Source organism: Oncorhynchus mykiss, chromosome 12 (genome assembly GCF_013265735.2).
Source record: "Oncorhynchus mykiss isolate Arlee chromosome 12, USDA_OmykA_1.1, whole genome shotgun sequence".
NCBI classification, from domain to species: domain Eukaryota; kingdom Metazoa; phylum Chordata; class Actinopteri; order Salmoniformes; family Salmonidae; genus Oncorhynchus; species Oncorhynchus mykiss.
Window position 1 is genome coordinate 41,182,454 of NC_048576.1, and position 25,129 is coordinate 41,207,582.

At 44.6% G+C, this 25,129-nt stretch overlaps 1 protein-coding gene across 8 annotated transcripts in view; it reads right to left on the reverse strand.

The window, feature by feature from the left end:
• arhgap32b (Rho GTPase activating protein 32b) overlaps positions 1–25,129 on the reverse strand; it is a 233,855-nt gene that overhangs the window by 52,298 nt on the left and 156,428 nt on the right. For 5 of the 8 annotated variants that reach the window (XM_021623785.2, XM_021623784.2, XM_021623782.2 and 2 more), the window contains 6 exons: positions 18,001–18,087; positions 11,154–11,291; positions 5,066–5,158; positions 4,500–4,622; positions 2,512–2,589; positions 140–221 (listed from right to left, as the gene is read on the reverse strand). In XM_021623785.2, the coding sequence (XP_021479460.2) occupies positions 140–221; positions 2,512–2,589; positions 4,500–4,622; positions 5,066–5,158; positions 11,154–11,291; positions 18,001–18,087 (601 nt within the window). Of the gene's footprint in view, positions 1–139; positions 222–1,385; positions 1,507–2,511; positions 2,590–4,499; positions 4,623–5,065; positions 5,159–11,153; positions 11,292–18,000; positions 18,088–25,129 lie in introns of those variants that run through there. The other 3 variants (XM_021623789.2, XM_021623788.2, XM_021623787.2) reach the window with 1 other exon arrangement.

A 25,129-nucleotide genomic window follows, 5' to 3' on the forward strand; every position in this document is an offset into this window, starting at 1 on the left:
GCCGCCACAACAACCGCACATTTTTTGATAAGCCGTACTTTATCCACACACCACTCAAAACAACATAGCACCCAATGGGAACGACCGTCAGGAGATTCAAGGACACCTCACTGTGGTTGTTGGAGAGGAAGTACGGTACCTGGTTTTGGCACCGAATTGGTGACGGACTGCGGCACCTTGTCGTTTATCAGCTCCACACACTCACTGGGAAAGAAGCCAACCTGGGGAGAGGACACACAAGACTTTTAGAGAGAGAGAGAGAGTGCGAGAGTAAGCAGAGAGGATCAGTAACCGTGTGTGTGTGTGTGTGTGTGTGTGTGTGTGTGTGTGTGTTAGTGTGAGAGAGCGAGAGTGAGCGAAAGAGCGCATTACCATTAAAGACTGATAAACAAGCTTCATCCACTTAACAAGGCCCTTCTTCAATGTTGTGCGGTTAATATCAACATTTCACCACTGTGCTTCGGGTATTATGCTGGAGACCTCTATGTATTAAGGAGTCCATAGGCAGTTGGTATAAACATGTACTAAAAGGTTGGTGCAAGGCCAGCGCAGGGCGTACTTTGACCCCAGGATACTACTTGGCAGTGTTCAGTCAAGATCATGTGGCTGAATAGCTGCCCAAGCTATGGTATTTAGGACTTTTCAGTGCCACCTGATGCGGAGGTAAAGCCCGGTGGGGTCGATATGTGTGTATACCCCAAATGTTTTATATCAGAAGAACAGTCAAGAACAAACTGTGATCGTTTCAAATCCCCACAGTCAACCAGAAAGCAAGATATCCTTATTGAACACAGATGTTAAAAGTAATCTTCAAATGTATTTACGAATTAACAATAAACATGTGTAAAACAACTATTGTCTGATCTAACACAACTGATTCTACCAATACAAAATAGACATAAGATGCCTTCAGGTTAAACTGTGTGTTAAGAAATACATTTTTTTATAATAAAAGATCTCTCGGCTTCACTTAAGGGGTTTGGAGGAAGACTAGGTATAAATGTTTTTGCGTGCTTTAATGAAGACGGGGGAAAGTGCTAAAACAAAGCCATTCCCAGTAGAGCAGCTTGACAAAACCATTCTGTTACTATCAACTAATCATCTAGTCCACAGAGGAACACATCTTGACTTGTGCGATTCCTAACATAAGAGACCCGGACTACACTAATACACTGTCAAATAAGTGTTTGTAGTAGCTTCAGAGTACAGAACCTGCACGGTTTGCAACATAAACTGCCTCCATCTTGTAGTAATGTGACTGATAAAGGGGTTGAAGGTTGAATGTGACCATCATAGGGATCCAAGGTCCAGCTGTCTAGTGACAATACTATACTATACTATAGAAAGAGTTGACTCATGCTGAGCATTCAACAAATGTAGCTCACCCTTTCCATGGTTGGATTTGCTCTCTCCCTCTCTGTTGCTCCTCCAGCCTTTTCTCTCCTTCCCTCCCTTTTATCGCTCTCTCTCACCCGCTCTTTCTATGAGGCTCAGGCTGGTAAATAAAGACAGATGTCAGCTGCCTATCCACCTCCAGTCATAGACGGACTCAGACTGCCTCTAGGGTGACTGACTGACCTCCGGTGGCAATAGGAGGGAGGACATGGACATCTGCTTTGTGCTAATTGACATACCATCCAATCAACGTTTCAATATCTAGTAGTAACAAACACGGTGATGTTTTCGCCAATATCCAGATTGGTTTCAAGGACCAACACCGTGTAATAACATAGTTATGACATCTTTGTTGAAGACATGTATGTATGAGACAATTCTTCCTAGGAATGAGTGCCATGAGTTACATTATTGAAAAATTAAACAGATAATACCTTACTCTGATATACCAAAACCAAACAAACAAGCTACTCTCCTCTGTCAACTCAGTATATACACAGCTACAGTACAACAAGCCCAACAGTTCCCGATCATCCTTGCGTTCAATAACATGTTGTGAAGCCCCATCCAACATGGCTGCCCTCCCAACTGGCCCGAATATCCGGGGCAGCGAGCGGAGAGCCAAGCGCGCAGGAGGCAATGCTAAGGGCAATGCTAAGGGTAAGCTATGACCAGAACACTCCCGCAGTTCAATGCGAAGGGCACAGGAAGTTCAGCTGGGTTCAAAGAAAGACTATTGTTCACTTTAAATGGAATACTGGAAAACTTAGCTTAGCTAATACAATCACATCCCGATCAAGAACAACCACTTATTCTGTACGCATTTTGTATGTATGTATTAACTGACAAGAGAAACGTTTCACCCAAATGAACAATATGAGCCCATTTTCATTTGTACTCAAGAGTAAAATTTGCTAAACAGCCAAACCAAATAAGAACCAAATGAGGAAAGCACAATTGAAATCCTGGCCTTGTGGAGTCGATCGTAGATCAGTAGATGTGGATGCCAAGCCATCTGTATGCAACTTATCAACCCCAGATTCTAGACTGCGACACAGTGTGTGTGTGTGTGTGTGTGTGTGTGTGTGTGTGCGCGCGCGCTTCTGGGCCACCAACCTGAAAGCCGTGCTTGCCCCTCCACCACGTGGTGTCCTCTTTGGGGGGCATGTCAATAACAGACACGATGTCCCCAACCTGTCAGTGGAGAGAGAGAGGAGAAGGGGAAAGGGTTGGGAGAGAAGAAGAAAGCGGGGATAGCTGGATCAAGTCATGCTGTGAATACATTTGAGGGGAAACTACATACTAACTAACCCATAATATAGACGGGATATTATTAGGGGTACCTTGCTAAGAAAAGTTTGGGAACCACTGACTGCATTAGAATGTATTTCTACGTAATAATTAGATGTAGAATCAGATGTAGTGTATGAAAAGAGAAATGGAGAAACACCACCCTAGGAACAACGGAATGTATTGAGGCGTCTATATAAAGAGTAAATATGATGCAGATAACCAGTCATGGCGTCCATACCGCAAAGAGAAACGTTCTCATATAATACATATGATTATTTATTACCGCATACAAGAACATCCATTCATCCATGACATCTCCGTGTATTCGGAAAGTATTCAGACCCCTTGACTTTTTCAAAATGTTGTTATGTTACAGCCTTATTCTAAAATTGAATAAATCGTTTTTTCCCTAACCAATCTCAGACAATACCCCACTGTCAAAGCAAAATGTTTGCTTATTTATTTATTTTAAAAAACAGAAATAATGTATTTACATAAGTACTTAGACCCTTTGCTATGAGACACAAAATTGAGCTCAGGTGCTCTCCAACTTGATTGGAGTCCACCTGTGGTCAAATCAATTGATGGTACATCTACATCAGGTCCCACAGATGACAGTGCATGTCAGAGCAAAAACCCAGCCATGAGGTCAAAGGAATTGTCCGTAGAGCTCCGACACAGAATTGTGCGAAGGCACAGATCTGGGGAAGGGTACCAAAAAATGTATGCAGCATTGAAGGTCCACAAGAACACAGTGGCCTCCATCATTCTTAAATGGAAGAAGTTTGAAACCACCAAGACTATTCCTAGAGCTGACTGCATGGCCAAACTGAGCAATCAGGGGAGAAGGGTCTTGGTCAGAGAGGTGACCAAGAACCAGATGGTCACTCTGACAGAGCTCCAGAGTTCCTCTGTGGAGATGGGAGAACCTTCCAGAAGGACAACCATCTCTGCAGCTCCCCGCCAATCAGGCCTAGAAGGCACATGACAGTAAAAGGCCCATGACAGGGCACCTAAAGGACTAAGACCATGAGAAACAAGATTCTCTGGTCTGATGAAACCAAGATTTCACTTTTTGGCCTGAATTCCAAGTGTCACATTTGGAGGAAACCTGGCACCATTGCTACGGTGAAGCATGGTGGTGGCAGCATCATGCTGTGGGGATGTTTTTCAGTGGCAGGGACTGGGAGACTAGTCAGGATCGAGGGAGAGATGAATGGAGCAAAGTACAGAGAGATCCTTGATGAAACTGGTGCGAAGGTTCACCTCCAACAGGAAAACGACCCTAAGCACACATCCAAGACAACGCAGGAGTGGCTTTGGGACAAGTCTCTGAATGTCCTTGAGTGGCCCAACCAGAGCCCGGACTTGAACTCGATCGAACGTCTCTGGAGAGACCTGAAATTAGCTGTGCAGCAACGCTCCCCATCCAACCTGACAGAGGTCTATAGAGAAGAATGGGAGGAACTCCCCGAATGCAAGTGTGCCAAGCTTGTAGAGTCAAACCCAATAATACTCAAGGCATTAACCACTTCCAAAGGTGCTTCAACAAAGTACTGAGTAAAGGGTCTGAATACTTAAATAAGATATTTCATTTGACATTTTTTAATGGATTTGCAAACATTTCTACAAACCTGTTTTTGCTTTGTCATTATGTGTGTAGATTGATGAGGGGGAATTTATTTTTTTAGAATAAAGCTGTAATGTAACAAAATGTGGAAAAAGGGGTCTAAATACTTTCTGAATGTACTGTATGTCCATGTGAGTGTGTGTGCATGCATGTACAAATGTGTGTCAACTCTCCCTGTCACCTCGAAGGAGAGCTCGTCGGCGGCCTGGGCGATGTAGCGTTTGATGACATGGGCGGCGGCGATGGCGGGCACGTTGATGGAGGACTCCTCGTGGACCAGTAAGTGGTTGCCTTTGTTATCAACCTGGAAAACAAACACACACAGTCAAGGTAGTGTCATATTTACTGTCTATCAATGTAGACAGGTTACACTGGGTTAGTGAGTTACAGTTCTAGTGTGTGTAAGGCACTGCATCTCAGTGCAAGAGGCATCACTACAGTCCCTGGTTCGAATACAGGCTGCATCACATCCGGCTGTGATTGGGAGTCCCATAGGGAGGCACACAATTGGCCCAGCGTCGTCCGCGTTTGGCTGGGGTAGGTCCTCATTGTAAATAAGAATTTGTTCTGAACTAGTTAAATTAATGTTTATATATATATATATAAATAGGTGGTTAAGGAATGAAGAGCAGTAAGCTGATGTGTTCAAAAGAGAGAGAAAATGGAAAACTATGTTTTATGTGTGGTGTATTTGTGTAGAGTGGGAGATTGATAGACAAACAGACATAAACCCAGACAGAAGCTCACCTCCATCCATGTGAGAGCAGGCCCACAGTTGATCTTGTTGTCAGCGATAGCTGTGAGGCGGGAGAGGTAAGCCATCAGCATCTGGGAAACTGCCTGTGAGAGGAAACCAGAAACAGACCATGTGTAAAACACCTATATAAAACCACACAACACCCTTCTGTCACTGTAGCTCTACAGAGTGGTGTCGATTGACCTACAGCTATAGGTAGTGTATGCGAATCCTGTGCGGCCACTTTGCGTGGTCTTTACAACTGATCCAGAGACAGAGTGGTTGTTGTGTACATGATGGGTGAGGCTGGCATTAGGCTATACTTGCTAAGTAGAGCTGATCCTAAATCAGATAGGTGGCCTCCTAACTGGAAATACACGAACAAACTAAATAACAAAAGGTATCATAGACTTCAAGCGGAATTATCATCAGTATTATCAAGGCCGTCAGGCTGGCACTCCTCAGGGAAATGTATCCAATCAAGAGGCCATTAACGAAAGAAATCAACTCTGGTTGCGTATCTGCCTACCACCAGGGCAGTATACAGTTTCAATTTAACTCAACCCAATGAGGCTGCTAAGTGCGTTTACATCTGCAACCAATCAAAAACAAGAAGCACTCTCCTTTTTAAGCAGCGCAAATTATTTTCAGGGGACCCATGGTAATACATTTGATGTCAGCGGAACACAAATATTTGTTTTGTGCAATGCCTTTTTTTCGCTTGCACTACTAAAATATATACACAACTTATATGCCATATGCAAAACTGAATTGCCCATGGTCTGCCAATGACTACTTTACTCACAGTCCTATAAATGTGTTTCAGTGTGAGGCGGGAGTCAGAGAAATGGCTTTTAGTCTGTGCTTCACAAGCTAGTTGTCATTGAGAGAGCTGTTTTTAGGTTTCACTGTAATTGTGTGTTCCTTTCACCAAGGTTATGTACTACTTCTGGACAGGAAGCAGTAAACACACAAAAGTGTGCGCGTGTGAGAGAGTGAGCGAGAGAGAGTAAGGAGAGAGGACGAGTCAAATAATTTGTGTGAGAGAAAATTGGAAAGTGTGCATGTGTGCGAGCTCAATGAGTTTGTCAGCACCTCTAGTACTGTAGGAGGGTACCACAGTACTTTAGAGGCATAATGGGCGCTCCAAAACACTTCAGCTGCTCTCAGGCAGGATAAACACATCTCAATGAGCATGAGCCAGAATGACTGAGCTCATAATGCAGTCAATCCCAATGATACTGAAATAAAGGTTGTTTCTATTTTTTGAGGTGACTTCTTGAGTAATGCACAAAAGATGGCCAGGAAATTCTATAGGTCTGTGGCGGTCCTTCATGTTCCATATTCTATAAAGGCTAGGACAATACAAGAATAGAGAGACAGTGTGAAAACCTCATGTGAGTGAGATACAGTAGGCAACAACATACGTGTCTCTCTGTCACCATCAAAATACATTGTTAGATCAAGTTAAAGAATCTCAAGAGGGACTAGCGTCTGTGATGACTACAGAAATAACTGAATTGAGAGAGCGAGCGAGATAGAGAGACAAATAGAGAGGAGAAAAAAGACTGCATGAGAGAGAGAGAGAAAGGGCAAAAGGAAAGAGTGACTGGTGAGCGCCTAGCAGAGGGAATCAAACACTCCACTGGAGGCCAATTAGAGAGATGAAGAGGAAAGAGAGAGGTTAAATAAGGGAAGAGAAGAGAGGTTAAATAAGGGAAGAGAAGAGAGGATAAAGAAGGGTAGAGAAGAGAGAGGTTAAAGAAGGGTAGAGAAGAGAGGTTAAATAAGGGAAGAGAATAGAGGTTAAATAAGGGAAGAGGAGAGGTGAAATAAGGGAAGAGAAGAGAGGTTAAATAAGGGAAGAGAAGAGAGGTTAAAGAAGGGTAGAGAAGAGAGAGGTTAAATAAGGGAAGAGAATAGGGGTTAAATAAGGGAAGAGAAGAGAGAGGTTAAATAAGGGAAGAGAAGAGAGAGGTTAAATAAGGGAAGAGAAGAGAGAGGTTAATTAGGGAAAAGAAGAGAGAGGTCAAATAAGGGAAGAGAAAGGTTAAATAAGGGAAGAGAAGAGAGAGGTTAAATAAGGGAAGAGAAGAGAGGTTAAATAAGGGAAGAGAAGAGAGAGGTTAAATAAGGGAAGAGAAGAGAGAGGTTAAATAAGGGAAGAGAAGAGAGAGGTTAAATAAGGGAAGAGAAGAGAGAGGTTAAATAAGGGAAGAGAAGAGAGAGGTTAAATAAGGGAAGAGAAGAGAGAGGTTAAATAAGGGAAGAGAAGAGAGAGGTTAAATAAGGGAAGAGAAGAGAGAGGTTAAATAAGGGAAGAGAAGATAGAGGTTAAATAAGGGAAGAGAAGAGAGAGGTTAAATAAGGGAAGAGAAGAGAGAGGTTAAATAAGGGAAGAGAAGAGGAAAAGTTAGGACAGGTAGAGGTTAGAGAACTGAGCCCAAAGAGAGGCGAGGACTAAGTGAGGTTAGAGGAAAGGAAAGAGGAGATGAGAAAGGAGAGATGATAGGAAAGCAGAGCAGAGGAAATTAGAGGTTAGGGGAGGACAGAAGAGGTTAGGAGAAGAGGAAGGGATAGAGGGAGAGATTATAGGAGACAAGAAATTAGAGTAGGGAGAAGAGGTTAGAGCAGAGACCATTGAAGTGGTGGGCACGAGGCCAGACGTGGGGCCCTCTCATGACCCTCTCTCTTTCTCTCCCGGAGGTTCTAGGCTGCTGCCTGCCACATCGATTCCAGTACATGAGCTGGCACCGTGCAAACCCAATCAGGCCAGGGACGACCAACACAACCACAGAGGCCGAGTGTTGTAGCCCAGAGGAAGGGGCCGAATGGGGCACAATCTGACGACATGTACATGACACTGCCACTTCAGCACTGGTTTTAAAAGTCCCACAGCCTCCGAGCCTTTGTTTTCTTTCCACAAGATGTGGCACCAACAGTACAACATAAATGTAAATATGTATAACCAGATTAACCCTAACTAAACCCACAGCCAGGACAAATCTGGCCAAGAGGAACCGGTGAAGATATGTGGAAGATATATATGTGGAAGATAATAACATGTGTAAATGACAAAGCATGCCCGGGTTTAAAAAAATATGTTTGTTTTTTATTTGAGACTTCATTGTGGCACTAACCAGTCCAAACAATGGTTAAATGAGCTATCAGATCTGTTCAGAAATGTCATGAAGGCCACACGTCACCTTGAGGGAGCTCAATGAAGACGAAGCTGACAACATTTAAACGGATCTCAGGATAAATCAAACATTTCCCTAAACAACCCTCATCCTTAAAACGTTGCAGGGAGGGAGAGTACAGAACGTTGAAGTGGACACCACGTTTTGCCTAAATGATAAAAACGGGTTAGCCTGGGACAAAAAGAAAGCCCCAAACTTTCAAGAAATGAAACGAGTGCCAACAGTGCTACAATACTAAGCACTTGATTTGGAGGGTAAAGTAGGCTTCTGTATAGAGGGCTTGCTTTGCAGAGCAGCAGAGAAGGAAGGCCATGAACGCTCTGGTCTGGGCTATAATAAGCCAGGGTGGGTAAGGAAAGCTTTTCTCTGATGACATGGATGCTTTCCTTGTTGTGCTGCAGTTGTTGGTTACTGTTGGTGATGAATACCCTGGCGCTTCCCACAAGACTTGTCCTATTCAGCGCACTAATCCAAGAGTGAGCCTTCCCCTGTGTGTGCCAGACAGTGTGTGTATGCGCCCCAAATGGCACCATAGTCCTCATACAGTGCACTACTTTTGACCAGGGCTCTGATCAAAAGTGGCGCACTATGTAGGGAATATGGTACCATTTGCGCCGCCGCCAGTGTCTCTCCTTAGTCCTCCTTCCTCGAGTGTCAACATGGCCAAGCAAACACAGACCAAAAGAGGGCCAAGACTCTCCAGAAAGACAAAGACTAGAGAACATAGGGTAAAACAAGAGTAAAGCCAAGCACAACATGGAGGCCTTAAAGGGACGGGGACTGGCTGGCTAACAGAATCAATAGGGAGACGGATTAGTTGATTAGCAGTAAGTCTCCTGATTTCGCAGAATATTCGGACCAACTCTTTTCAGGTCTTAGACTTAATGAGTCATGGAAGACATTGTGTGAGCTAATGTCAACTCATTTCGACCAGGCAATTTAGAGCTCCATGTACTGGCCTGCACAACAGTGGCCATTGTGTATTGTAATGAGCAGGCAATATGATGGTTAACAAACTAGTTAGGCTAAGACTATCCAAATAACTGCGGTAGCTAGGTACCAAACTGAGGGAGTGGCAAATCAGCCCCTCGACAATACTGTTAGTGACATTTCAATTGAAGCCAATTTTCCCGTACAACAATTCATCCTGTAAGAACCTCTGTATTAAATGCCTGAAAGCTACAATCAGACAATGACAGTTTGAGCATGCAGCCTCCCGAAAAACTATTTGTAAAGCTGGGCTGCCTGAAATTACTAGACGCTCACTCTCCGCTATTATTTGTCCCAGCAGCCGCAGACACAGATTAAACCGAAAGGTCCGACAACATGTTCAACCAATCACGACTGAGGTAGGCCTATTTCCTCTATTTCCTTTCCTGCCTTGTTTTGTGAAAACCCTAACAACCTGTTGTACTAGTCCTGTTTAGTGCTGAACATTCCACTACTGAAGGACCCATGCTTTCATTGTGGGCGTAGTAATCTGACCTCCTGTGATTAGTCAACATGCCGTCCGGGCCTCCCAGTGTTTCCCATTACACTGGGGACCGGACAACCTGCATCCCAAATGGCACCCTATATAGTGTACTACTTTTGAGAACGGCCAATAGAGCTCTGGTCAAAAGTAGTGCACTATGAAGGGAACAGGGTGCCATTTGGGATGCAGACATAAAGTGGTGACTAGTCAGCCTACCTCCGTGGGAGTCTCTATTTAGGAGTATTAGGGCCTTTTTCCCCCCATGGACTGAAGGATCATAAAAGGTAGGCATTAACAGCCACTCCAAACTTCAAAGGCCATCGATTTAGTTGTGAAAATATGCCACAGTTCAAGTGGGCTTTCGCTGTGAAAACTACTGTAAAGAGTGAGAGTGTGTGTTCAAGAGAGGGGAAAGAGAGAGGGAGGGGAAAGAGAGAGGGAGGGAGTGGAAAGAGAGGGGAAAGAGAGAGGGAGGGGAAAAGAGAGAGGGAGGGTGTAAGAGAGAGAGGGGAAAGAGAGGGGAAAGAGAGAGGGAGGGGAAAAGAGAGAGGGATGGTGTAAGAGAGAGGGAGGGGAAAGAGGGGAAAAGAGAGGGGAAAGAGAGAGGGAGGGGAAAAGAGAGAGGGAGGGTGTGAAAGAGGGGAAAAGAGAGGGGAAAGAGAGAGGGAGGGGAAAAGAGAGAGGGAGGGGAAAAGAGAGAGTGAGGGAGGGTGTAAGAGAGAGTGAGGGAGGGGAAAGAGAGAGTGAGGGAGGGGAAAGAGAGAGTGAGGGAGGGGAAAGAGAGAATGAGGGAGGGGAAAGAGAGAGTGAGGGAGGGAGGGGAAAGAGAGAGTGAGGGAGGGAGGGGAAAGAGAGAGTGAGGGAGGGGAAAGAGAGAGTGAGGGAGGGGAAAGAGAGGTTGAAAAGAGAGGGGAAAGAGAAAGAGAGAGGGAGGGGAAAAGAGAGAGGGAGGGTGTAAGAGAGGGAGGGGAAAGAGGGGGGAAAAGAGAGGGGAAAGTGTAAGAGAGAGGGAGGGTGTAAGAGAGCGAAAGCTCCCCTCACAGCTCAGCGGGGATGGAGAGGCTTTCTAAACGCGTAAACACAGAGACAGCATAATTGGACACTTTCACTCATTTAGGCCATGAATCAGCCTGCAACAAAGACCTAGGCAGGAGTTTGTAAAACAAGCAAAAACGACATGGACATTGTACTGGTATTTCACTCTAGTATGGAAACGGTCGCAAAACTGTTCTGAAGTGAGCCCTGTATTTTGCCTCTGGTTTCTGTCTGAACCCTAAACCGTTATCATGTATAACCCTGAAGGGCATAATATCATAAGCTTTGAGGTGGCATTCAAAGTGGGAGACTGGAAGAGACCATCTAAATGGTGATATAGGGGTGTTGGGAGGGGTGGCACATCGGCTGTACTGAGACCAGGCGTCTTACCTCGGCGCGATCACTCAGACTGTCGAATCGAGGCAGCTCCGGCAGCTGCGAGAAGCGGCGGTCATATATGCAGAGGTGCAGGTGCTTATCCAGGACACGAAAATCTTCATAGCTGCGCTTCACAATCCAGTTCCGGCCCTGCGGAGAGAAAACAAGAGAGTCAGCCAGTGGGAAAGAGAGGAGAGAGAACATTTCCAAAGACAGAGGAGGTGCATCAGCCCTTTACTAGCCTGGTAACAGATACCCCTCACGCCCTAATTCAGAATCCACCGCTGAGACGGGGTGACAGGAGGGGAGCTCTATGCTTTTACTAGGGGGATCAGAGAGGGGGCAGGGCTCGACATTAACGCTGTCCGCTTGCCCAGGCAAGTAAAAAAAACTCATTGTTGGACAGGCAGATTACATAGACAAATAAAAAAATCATGCAAAGAAATCACAATATCAAACAATTAGGCTACTTTAATCATTTGCCCAGTTATAGTTTTTGGTCATCAATGAAAATCCTGGAAAAGTCAGTGTGTGCATCACCTGCGTGTGTTCCAGTGGGGGGGGTGGGGACGACGACGATAGCCAATTCAAAACATAGTGTAGTTCGGCTAGTTCTGACTAGTTAACTGTTTAGCATTCATTAATGTCATTGTCATGTCCTCAAATAACTTTCCACCGGCACTCGTGTATAACCGCAAATGGCCAACACGGATATGGGAGCGCAGTTGATGAAACCAATGCTGCATACTCTGGATGTAAAACAATCTCTCAAGCTCTCAAAATTGACTCGGATTCTCCTCTATTCAATACCGGCCATGCAATTTTGACAAAGTAAAAAAATATATTCTTAGAATAGCCTAATTGATAAGTAACTCCTATGCTGTCAAGATCTCTCATGAACACTGATTATTTTAACCTCACAAATAGATAAACATCTTAGGTTAACTACCTCGCACACCGTAGCCGTTTGATCCCTGGTTCATTGAATGAGGGAATTCTTTTATAAAGACATAAAAAGTATTTGGCTATAATTGTAATGTAGCAGGGTGGCCAACCCTCCTCCCGGAGAGTGCAGGAGAGCTACTGGGTATGCAGGCGTTTGCTCCAGCCCAACTCGAACACACCATATTGTAAAGAAATGATCAGCTGCTCAAATCAAATTGCATTGCATCCATACATACATATGTTAATCTGATATTATTGCGGTGTAGAGAAAAGCTTGTTTCTCTAGCTCCAAAAGTGCAGTAATATCTAACAAAACGCACAAATCTAAAGGTAAAATAAAGGAATTAAGAAATACTAGGATGTATAGACATTATGGACAGTATGTGGATAGAAAATATAGTATAATTGAAGAATACGTGGATAGAATAGTATAATGTACAGGAAAAATGAAATAGGATGGCCTTGACTAGAATACAGTATATATAGTACATATGAAATCAGTAAAACATTACGTAAACATGATTAAAATAATCAGTGTTCCATTATTAAAGTGACCAGTGTTCCATGTCTATGTACATAGGGCAGCAGCATTTAAGGTGCAGGGATGAGTTACCGGATGGTAGCCGCCTAGTTACAGTGACTAAGTTTAGGGCAGGGTACTGGGTGGAGGTCGGCTAGTGATGGCTATTTAACAGTCTGATGGCCTTGAGATAGCTGTTTTTCAGTCTCTCAGTCCCAGCTTTGCTGCACCAACCTCACCTTCTGGATTATAGCGGAGTGAACAAGCAGTGGCTCAGGTCCTTGATGTTCTTCTTGTCCTTCTTTTGACACCGGGTGCTGTAGCTGTCCTGAAGGGCAGGCAGTGGGCTTCCGGTGAGAGCCCTATGGTTGCGGACGGTGCAGTTGCCGTACCAGGCAGTGATACAGCCCGACAGGATGCTCTCAATGGTGCATCTGTAAAGGTTTGTGAGGGTCTTAGGGGCCAAGCCAGCTTCCTGAGGTTGAAGAGGCGCTGTTGCTCCTACTATACCACACTGTGTGGGTGGACTATTTCAGATTGTCAGTGATGTGTACTGTCAGTGACTGAGGAACTTGAAGCTTTTCACCTTCTCCACTGTGGCCCCGTCGATGTGAATGCGTGCTCCTATGCTGTCTCATGAAGTCCATGATCTGTTCCTTCGTTTTGTTGACTTTGAGGGAGAGGTTATTTTCACGTCACAACTTCGCCAGGGCCCTCACCTCTTCCCTGTAAGCGCTCTCGTCGTTGTTGGTAATCAGGCCTACCACTGTTGTCGTCTGAAAACTTGATGATTGAGTTGGAAGCGTGTGTGGCCACGCAATCATGGGTAAACAGGGAGTACAGGAGGGGGCTGAGCACACACCCTTGTGGGGCCCCTGTGTTGAGGATCAGCATAGTGGAGGTGTTGTTGCCTACCTTCATCACCTGGAGGTGGCCCATCAGGAAGTTGAGGACCCAGTCGCATAGAGCGGGGTTCAGGCCCAGGGCCTCGAGCTTCATAATGAGCTTGGAGGGTACTATGGTGTTGAAGGCTGAGCTGTACTCAATGAACAGCATTCTTACATAGGTATTCCTCCTGACCGGATGGGATAGGACAGTGTGCAGTACCATGTGGATTGCATACTCAGTGGATCTATTGGGGCGGTATGCAAATTAGAGTGGGTCTAGGGTGTCAGGTAAGGTAAAGGTGACATGATCCTTAACTAGTCTCTCAAAGCACTTCATGATTGCAGAAGTGAGTGCTACGGGGAGATAGTAATTTTGTTCAGTTACCTTCACTTTCTTGGGTACAGAAACAATAGTAGGCATCTTGAAGCAAGTGGGGACATCAAACTGGGATAGGGAGAGATTGAATATGTCCGTAAACATTCCAACCAGCTTGTCTGCGCATGTTCCGAGGATGCTGCTAGGGATGGCGGTAGCCTTGCGGCAGCGGCCCATGTCAGTGTCACTGTGTTATCCTCAAAGCGGGCAAAGAAGGTGTTAAGCTTGTTTGGGAGCAGGGCGTCGATGTCCGCGACGGCCGGTTTTCTCTATATAATGCGTAATTTGTGGAGTCCCTGCCACATACATCTCATGTCTGAGCCGTTGAATTGTGACTCCACTTTGTATCTGTACTGACGTTTTGCCTCTTTGATTTCCTTATCGAGGGCATAACTGGACTGTTTGTATTCATCACTTTGCTGTAGTTAAATGTGGTGGTTCACGCTTTTAGTTTTGCACGAATGCTGTCTTCTATCCAGTTTTTGGTTTGGATAGGTTTTAATTGTCACAGTGGGAACAACATCCCCTATACACTCTCTAATGAACACAGTCACCGTGTCAGTGTATACATAAATGTTATTCTCAGAGACAACCCGGAACATTTTCCAGTCCACGTGGAAAATTCCGATCAGATTAGCGTTGAATAGACCTTAGCATTTGTAATTCCTGTTAAGAGTTTCTGCCTATAGGAAGGGAGAAGCAAAATGGAGTCGTGATCTGATTTTGCCGAAGGGAGGGCGGGAGAGCGTCTTGTAGCCACCCCGTAAGGGAGAGTAACAATGGTCGAGAGTTTTTGAAGCGCGAGTACTACAGGTGATGTGTTGATAGAACTTCGGTAGCATTTTCCTCAGTTTGCTTTAATAAAGCCCCCAGCGATAATAAATGCGGCCTCGGGATCTGCAGTTTCCAGTTTTCACAAGGTCCAGTGTAGTTCCTTGAGAGCTGTCGTGGTATCGGCTTGAGGGGGAATATACACGGCTGTGACGATAACAAATCGGCTTATCAAGATCCAGTTGTGTTTGAGCAGGGTTGGATAAAAAGCCTGATAGGGTGACTCCCCACAGAACACTCCACTGGGGGACAGGGACCAGCCATTTGTAAGGTTGTAGTTTGGTTGTGGTTGCCCCAAGCAGAGCACCAGTCTGCCAATGTGAGGCAGTGCTAAAAAAAACAGACGAAGGGATGGATGGATGGATGGATGGAGGGGGGGTGAATCTAAATGGCTGGGATTATTAAGAGGGGTCAAATCTGGTGGAATTAAGAGAGGTGGACATTATATCCTTCAATTTCAACAGGGGGGCCCATTTTAACCTGAAAGAGGGATCTCCCTCAATGGACGATGTTCCCTGAATCTACTACAGAACATTGAGTGAATATTTTTTTTATTTATAATATTGGATGTACTGCTATTAATCAAACCAGAAACATATGCGGTGGGGTAATCACTTGTTTTATTAGTATTGTGAGTAAATCCAACAGGCACCATGCCACACAGAATGGAACAGCTCCTAAATATGTTGCCATTGAAGCTCACTGAACTCACACTTTAACTGTGCTGGCCTGGATAGCTAAGCTTGGAATCCATTTATGAAGTCATCAATTCGCCGAGGCTATTTTGGGAGTACAACACAAGAACTCGATAATTCACACAGATCCATACGTTAACTCTTAACAGACATTAGATCTTTTGGGGGGGAGGGGGGGGGGGGGGGAATACATCGGGGCCGGCTGGCGATTGACAAAGCCATCCAGGGCTTTTTGAAATCTAAATGAAAGGGTGCCGAGTTGTGATGTGAGCCTCGGGCAACGTCCCTATGGGGAACAGGGTGCAATTTGGGACAGGCCCTTGGTCAGCACCGGGAACAGGTTATTTTAGAATTTATCCTGGGGATAATGTAGCTCATGGGCTGAGAAAGTTGTGGGGAGCAAAGGAGGAGAAGGAAGAGTGGAAATGGAGAAAGGTTGAGGATGGTGGTGGTGGCAGTTGGGGTTAATACTTCTGAAAGCTCTGTCAGATCAGAGTACTGTGTATCCAGGCTCTGGAAGACAAGCTTCCAACAGTCCCCCTTTATGGGCTGACAAATAATTATCCATAACTCTATTAGCCATAGCCACTTCCAGGTTGGCAAAAGGTTGGACCTACTGAATTTCAAGCAGAAGGTGGACACACTGCAAGCTTATCAAAATGCAGAATCATTCCCAGTTATAGCCCATTTAGCAGGCCATGTGTTTTATCTCCGATGGCCAGTCTTGTCCCCCCTTTTCTCTTCTTGCTCCCTGGTCCAATGCCCACGTCCCCAGTGTGTGGTAACTATCCCTCATCCAGGCAGTCTTCTCGATGGCTGGCTTACAGCCTCCGGCCACCTTCATCTCTGAAAGGACAACACAAACCTGACAAAGCTGCATTTCTGTGGGTCACCCCCTTTACACATCTCTCCACCCCTGTCCTATCTTCCCACCCTTTACTTTCTATTCTCTTCCTATCTCCTCTTTCTTTTGTTCTCCAGAAGGAAAGTCAAAGGTGCGTGCTCCCAACATGGAATTGGTCAATTTCCCTGCACTTACCATCACCATGCACTTACCATCATCTATATCAAAGAAAGAAAATGGTGGAATATGCTTCAGAAGCCTTATGCAGATGACAAAACCAGTGGTATAAGTGCAAACCAAATTAACATTGCCCTCAGCTCATCATCGCATTCAAAGCTACTCCTGTCTTCCTATTTTCCATCCAGTTGCTTCACTGTTTCTCTTTCGACTCACAAGAGTGATTGCAAACCTCAAAAACCCCAGTTCCAGAACGAGGGAGGAAAAAACAAACTTGGTTGCTTTGATTTGACCCAGAAACATCCCTCTGAACTGGGGCCAGGGCTGGAGTGACTGTGACTGCAGAGCATCGACCAGCCCCACTGATCCTAGTGCAGAGCCATAAGGGAATAACCAGGAGGGAATCAGGACTGTAGAAATATTTTTGTAGGGCTCCGTATAGTACTTGGTGTGCTACAGTAGCTTTGTCCCACTTTCAGACACTGGGACTTCCAGTCAGTTCCTTTGTTTGTCTGTTCCCTTACTAGTCTGTGGAACTAAAGCGATCTATCCTGCAGGCTGGATTCTTTCTCCTCCGCTCTCTGTACTAAGAGGGTGGCTCTGGGCCAATTGTTCACCCTCCTTTCCCCCCTTATATATGGAACAGTGCAGCAGTTTCAGCTCCCCTTTCCAACACCAAGCCAAGGAAAGATGGAATTTCCAAGGACAGAGACACCCGTTTTCCGTGGCATTGCCAAGGTCATGCAAATGGAATACGATCTAGAGGAAAAATGTGTGAAACCTGAATCGAGTGAGTCAGTGGAAGGGGTGAGACTGGAGCTACTGGGTTGTGTGGGACCTGTGCGCAATTGTGGGAACTGGAAAGCACATGTGAGCTTAAGAAAATGGAATTCAGTAAAATGGAAGGCATGTCTTCAGTGAACCTTTAACTAGGAAGTCCCTAGAGATGTCCTACATGTTTCATTTTAGGAGAAACACCCAAGTTATTAAACGTAAAAAAAATACATTTTAATCAATAGACGATGAAATTGGGCAAGGGTTTTATTGAATTGCTTCGCTAGGTCTCTGATGAGAGGGAAACAATTGCCAAGGAGAAGATTCAGATGGTATGCCAGACGTCTTTTTCAAGTTGTGTGTTTGGTTGCTACTCAACACCTTGTGAACATTGTGGATAAGGCCAAACAGCATTATTTCCCTATGTCACTCTCCTTTCCCACGAGACCCTTATCACCAATCTGACCTTTCTGTTGAGTAGTTTGGTTGTTCCAGCTTCACCGTTCCCGCAACTAAGATTCTTCAATCACGACCCAAAGTGTTTTCAGAAAAATGAAAAACAAGCCAATCCCGTAACGTTACTAGCTAACAGAGGGGTGTGCTGGGTATGATTTACAGTATTGGGCGTTCATCATTTGGTGTGTGACAAGATTCAAAAGACAGCGATTTTCCATGTGACTCTGCGTCTGTGAGAGTGTGTGGGTTTGCGTGCAAGTGTGTGTGTGTGTGCAAATGTATATGAGAGAGCACTGAGTGAGTGAGTATGACACTGCAGCATATCACAGCACCCGGGGGATTACTCTGTCATACCTGGCAGTAGATCTGGACCAAGTACTGCAGCTCTTTGGACTCAAAGCCATTCCGTGTCACTTCGCTCTGTTCATCCGCGAGTGAAAGCTGGAATACAGAGAGGGAAAGGGGGGAGAGAGAGGGAGAGAGAAAGTATGAGACACAGTGCTTCATGTTTGGGGTTTTGGGTCAAATGGCATAAGGGCATGGATGTGGTCAGATGACAACAGATAATTTGGTTGAAACAACCCTTTAACCTTTGTCTAACCTCCCCCGCCCTCCCTTTCTTCCAAGCAAGAGCTAAGAGAGTCTCTCAGTAGAACCAAAACAAAATAAATATCATCCCTCACAACCCCTGACAGTTATACCGAGCCCGAGGCAAGTATTCACAAACCGTCTCAGTGTAGGAGTACTGATCCAGGATCAGTTATCCCTTTTAGATTATAGTGAATATGATTATACGGACAGTTGGGATCTGATCCCAGAACAGCACTCGTACTCTGAGACGCTTTGTGTAGAAAACAAAACCGAAAAATCACCAGCCCTCATCAATGAACAAATCACTTTGTCTTTGCGTCACACAAACCAGGCTCGGGTATCATCCCCGACAGAAGAAACCACTTTAACACACAATTCCTAATCCCTTTGCTATGACTTCGCAAGCGGAAGAGAGAGAGAGAACCTCAAATGTAAACGTTACAAGTCCCTTCCCTTCCCAGATGAGCTAACTAACAAAGAGAACATTGAAAGAGGAGTTGACAGAATGAAGCATGAAGGAAGGAGGGACAATCATAAGGTGGGATGATGAGACTGATTTGTCCCCAGCTGAGCCCCCCCCCCCCCCCCCCCCGCCTGCCCACGTTCTTATGAAATATAAATGAGGACTGGAGCGTCCCACACAGCAGGTGAGCGTCTCTTCCATGTTACTCAGTAGACCACGGAGGAACTGATATCTTGGTCGAATTCAATAGTACATATCGTACTATTGAAAAACGTTTTGTAATGAAAGCGCAAACAAACGTAAACAATGGACAAATTCAGGTAGCCCCTTGCCTCCCTCCCCATTTCAGACTGTTTGCTTCTGTTTGGTTCCTAATGAATTAGGACCCTGATCTGGCTGTGAGCACTGGACCTGACAAGCTTAGATGCAGAAGCCGACTTCAACAGTTATTCGCAACAGTTTGATGCTATAGGCCTGTAGTGCCATACACTCACCCTTGTAGGCCTTTGTAAGATGGTTTTGTCGAATGCAGGGGGACATGGAGTCATTCATTTGATTGAGCCTATGACTTGTATGAAATCGAGAAGGACATTTTTTGCATAATTTATAGCTAAGGGGTTCCATTATAATTAATGACTCTCCGTTTTCACTTTTGAACCGGAAGTAGGAAACAAACTCCCATGTACTCCCTTTCTCAACATTAGGTATGTGTGACACCTGACAACACCTATTACTAAGCTAGGCATGCCAATTAGTGACCAACAAGCAATTTGCTTTTGTCCTAGTTGAAGCTGCTAGCCTATATCTCCCAATCAATCCCAGGTAAATTGCTTTACTTTAACACAATGTTACTACTGCAGAGACCATGTTTTACAATCCACCATTGATTGCAAGACTGTGCAGTGAACTGTATGGTTTGTGTGCTCCATTCATGCACAGACACAGACACACAGTACAACAGTCTCTGTGTTCACCCCCATCATTGCACACACATTATGGACACACACACACACACACACATTAAAACTGAATGGCCCTCGCTGTCCTTTGTGCCTGAAGGGGTCTGCTGCGTATCTCACAGGCACCAGACCCCTACAACCCCAACACACACACCTCCCCCACACGGCCCACCGCGTATCTCTCCGCTTCCAAGCCATCCCTGTGATTGACATATCAAAAAGGAATGAGCTGGGCGTGCTGACTGGGGCATCACGTCCAAGCACTGACCTCAGTGGGGGGGGGGGACAAATGATCATGTGTACACAGTCAAAGACACAAACAGGGTTAAGTGGGGTCTTGTTTGTGTGGCAAAACAAACTTAAACCCTTGCGATTCTCTCGTTATTATGAGTGGTAGACCCTCAGCAGCTGCAGAAGACAGCTCAGCGTTTAACCTATACTACAAATGTCGTTTGAGGAGTTAGTCAGTTAACTTTGGTCAAGTCTGAGTTTAACTCGGGATAGCCGGTACCACGAAAGTGGCTCACCTTTAGCCAGGTACATTTCTATGGCAACCAATCCTTCAGAACTAATCCTTCAGGAATGCTAACTGAAGCTGGCTAGCTTTAGACATGCCTGAGTAGATCTAGCGTGCTTCGTAGCGTTCCCCTCAGGATAGCATCAAGGTTGTCAATACACTGATCTAGGAGCAGTGGGACTGGGGCAGGATCACACCCAACATGGAACACAACAACAGAACACTGATCAGTAGTAGGCTGCCTTCACCATCCACAGCAGAGACTGTACAGTTGATATATAGGCTAAACAGCAGTGCTTTGTATAAATCTGGGGCTGTTACTTGGTTTAAATTTGTCCATGAATGTGTGTGTGCTTATGCTTGTGTATAAAAAAAAATAACGTTTTGTCACATAGGTGCAGTGAAATGTGTTGTTTTAGAGGGTCAGCCATAGTAGTACGGTGATAGCAGTACCATACCATAGTAGTAGTATGGTGATAGTAGTAGTACGGTGATAGCAGTACCATACCATAGTAGTAGTATGGTGATAGCAGTACCATACCATAGTAGTAGTATGGTGATAGCAGTACCATACCATAGTAGTAGTATGGTGATAGCAGTACCATACCATAGTAGTAGTACGGTGATAGCAGTACCATACCATAGTAGTAGTACGGTGATTGCAGTACCATAGTAGTAGTATGGTGATAGCAGTACCATACCATAGCAGTAGTATGGTGATAGCAGTACCATACCATAGTAGTAGTACGGTGATAGCAGTACCATACCATAGTAGTAGTATGGTGATAGCAGTACCATACCATAGTAGTAGTACGGTGATTGCAGTACCATAGTAGTAGTATGGTGATAGCAGTACCATACCATAGTAGTAGTATGGTGATAGCAGTACCATACCATAGTAGTAGTACGGTGATAGCAGTACCATACCATAGTAGTAGTATGGTGATAGCAGTACCATACCATAGTAGTAGTATGGTGATAGCAGTACCATACCATAGTAGTAGTATGGTGATAGCAGTACCATACCATAGTAGTAGTACGGTGATAGCAGTACCATAGCATAGTAGTAGAATGGTGATAGCAGTACCATAGTAGTAGTATGGTGATAGCAGTACCATACCATAGTAGTATGGTGATAGCAGTGCCATACCATAGTAGTAGTATGGTGATAGCAGTACCATACCATAGTAGTAGTATGGTGATAGCAGTACCATACCATAGTAGTAGTACGGTGATTGCAGTACCATACCATAGTAGTAGTACGGTGATTGCAGTACCATACTATAGTAGTAGTATGGTGATAGCAGTATCATACCATAGTAGTAGTATGGTGATAGCAGTACCATACCATAGTAGTAGTATGGTGATTGCAGTACCATAGTAGTAGTATGGTGATAGCAGTACCATACCATAGTAGTAGTATGGTGATAGCAGTACCATACCATAGTAGTAGTACAGTGATAGCAGTACCATATCATAGTAGTAGTACGGTGATTGCAGTACCATAGTAGTAGTACGGTGATAGCAGTACCATACCATAGAAGTAGTATGGTGATAGCAGTACCATACCATAGTAGTAGTACGGTGATAGCAGTACCATACCATAGTAGTAGTACGGTGATTGCAGTACCATAGTAGTAGTATGGTGATAGCAGTACCATACCATAGTAGTAGTACGGTGATAGCAGTACCATACCATAGTAATAGTATGGTGATTGCAGTACCATAGTAGTAGTACGGTGATAGCAGTACCATACCATAGTAGTAGTACGGTGATTGCAGTACCATAGTAGTAGTATGGTGATAGCAGTACCATACCATAGCAGTAGTATGGTGATAGCAGTACCATACCATAGTAGTAGTACGGTGATAGCAGTACCATACCATAGTAGTAGTACGGTGATAGCAGTACCATACCATAGTAGTAGTATGGTGATAGCAGTACCATACCATAGTAGTAGTACGGTGATTGCAGTACCATAGTAGTAGTATGGTGATAGCAGTACCATACCATAGTAGTAGTATGGTGATAGCAGTACCATACCATAGTAGTAGTACGGTGATAGCAGTACCATACCATAGTAGTAGTATGGTGATAGCAGTACCATACCATAGTAGTAGTACGGTGATAGCAGTACCATACCATAGTAGTAGTATGGTGATAGCAGTACCATACCATAGTAGTAGTACGGTGATTGCAGTACCATAGTAGTAGTATGGTGATAGCAGTACCATACCATAGTAGTAGTATGGTGATTGCAGTACCATAGTAGTAGTATGGTGATAGCAGTACCATACCATAGTAGTAGTACGGTGATAGCAGTACCATACCATAGTAGTAGTACGGTGATAGCAGTACCATACCATAGTAGTAGTACAGTGATAGCAGTACCATACCATAGTAGTAGTATGGTGATAGCAGTACCATACCATAGTAGTAGTATGGTGATAGCAGTACCATACCATAGTAGTAGTATGGTGATAGCAGTACCATACCATAGTAGTAGTATGGTGATAGCAGTACCATACCATAGTAGTAGTATGGTGATAGCAGTACCATACCATAGTAGTAGTATGGTGATTGCAGTACCATACCATAGTAGTAGTATGGTGATAGCAGTACCATACCATAGTAGTAGTAGTATGGTGATAGCAATACTTTTGTATTGTATTACTAAAATTGATTTTAAAAAACAAGAACATGTTTAGTCACATACACCAGATAGGTGCAGTGAAATGTGTTGTTTTACTGGGTCCTAGTAGTACAGCGCCCCTGGAAGAAATGAGGGTTAAATGTCTTGCTCAGGTACTCACCATACTACTACAACACTCTAACCGCTAGGCTACCTGCCGCTCCTATCCTCGTGGGTACCAGAAATCCCCAAGTCCCCACAAGGATATTAAAACAAGAACTTCTCCCAGGACTCCCGAGTGGCGCAGCGTTCTAAGGCACTGCTTCGCAGTGCTAGAGGCGTCACTACAGACCCTGGTTTGATCCCGGGCGGTTGCACAGCCGGCCGTGATCTGGAGTCCCATAGGGCGGCGCACAATTGGCCCAGCATCATTCGGGTTCGGGGAGGGTTTGGCCGTCATTGTAAAATAAGAATTTGTTCTGAAATGACTTGACTAGTTAAATTAAGGTTTTAAAACATTGCTATGGGTTTAGAATTAGGGCTAGGGGTTCAATTTGGGGTTAGGAGTTCAGGTTACGGTTTAGGGAAAATAGGATTTTGAATGGAAATCAGGTCCAAGGATAGTAAAACATATGCTGTGTGTGTGTGTGACCAGGTTCAATATGCACCTGTCAACACTGTTAGCCTGTCAACACTGTTAGCCTGTCAACACTGTTAGCCTGTCAACACTGTTAGCCACCCTTCTGCACTTCAGAGTTAGACACACTAGCAAGGGACTCTAATCATAGGAAAATTACATGCCTCTGTCAAACGGTCCATTTCAGAGTGCATGGATGGAGTTGTCCTTGAAAAATGGCAGAAATCAACAGTACCATGCTCCAAACACATCTAGGGCCTCATTTTGAAAAGCTTAATTGGTCCTTGGTGGTGTTCTTGGCATTAGCCTCGAAGTCTTCGAGTGCTTGGAATTGTTGAACTAGAGAAGTAGCATCCTGTCATTTTCACCTGCTATTTAAACATCTCATCTCCATCTTTTGAGCCAGCGGGTTTACTGTGTTACAAAAAGTATGCAAGGCTACGTGTGGAACGCAAAATAGCAGGCTTGGTTTAAATGCCATTGTAACTCTAGATGGCTTGGCATTGCCTACTGTTTGCAGCGACAACTTTTTTGCTTCCTCCCCCTCTCTTCTTCTATTCTGTGTTTTCACTTTTGTTAGCTACCACTCCCCATACCCTCTTCTCTATTTCATCTTCAGTGTTATGTTTGCTGAAATAGTTACACAGACAGAGAACTTTGAGGAGAAAGGAGTTTGTTCTTTAAGCACTTAGAAAGTGTGCTGAACAAACAATGTTAAGGGACACGAGAGAGCGAGACAGCGAGACAGAGCCTGCGCTCGGAGCAGGGGAACAACTAGTCCTATATACCAACAGCAGGGCTTTTCTCAGCGCAGGGCAGGGGCAATGAAAACAAACGCCTCATGCAATCCCAAAGAGGCCAACATTTGTGTCGAGCGAAAAATACTTTCCCTATTACGGCAGTAGGGTGTTAAAGCGGAAATCAGCAGTTGACACAATAAAGTACTCCCCGCACCTGTTTTGGTAAAAAGCTGAATAAAGTTTCAAGTTATAAGGTCACATGCACAAGTACAGTGAAATGCCTTTCTAGCAGCTCTAACCCCAACAACGCAGTAATCAATAACAATGTAATACAAAAATAACGTAAAACAAAAACACACAATATATATAAATAAGAACACAACAGTAAGTAAGCATACTATATACAGGCTAATTTCCAGTACCATAGTTACAATGTGCAGGAATACTGGAAAGATAGTGGTAGATATGTTTTGGGGTAAGGTGACTAGGCATCAGGATATATAAGAGTAGCAGCAGCGTATATGATGATTGTATGTGAGTGTGTAAAGGCAGTATAAATGTATGTGCATATTATTTGTGTGAGCAAATGGAGTGTTTGTGTGTGTGTTGGAGTATTAGTGTACATAGTGTACATAGCACTGTGAGTGTGCATAGAGACAGTGCAACAATAAGAATAAAATACAAAGGTCAACTCAGATAGTCCATGTAACCATTTTGTTAGCTATTTAGCAGTTTTATGGTACAGGGATAGAAGCTGTTCAGGAGCCTGTTGCTGTCAGACTTGACTGCAGCCCTGTCAATGTAGATTGGGGCGTGCTCGACCCCCCCATTTCCTGTAGTCTACGATCAGCTCCTTGGTCTTACTGACGTTGAGGAAGAGGTTGTTGTTCCGGGGGGGGGGGGGGGGGGGGGGGGTCAGCATGGGAGTTGATGTTGCCTACCC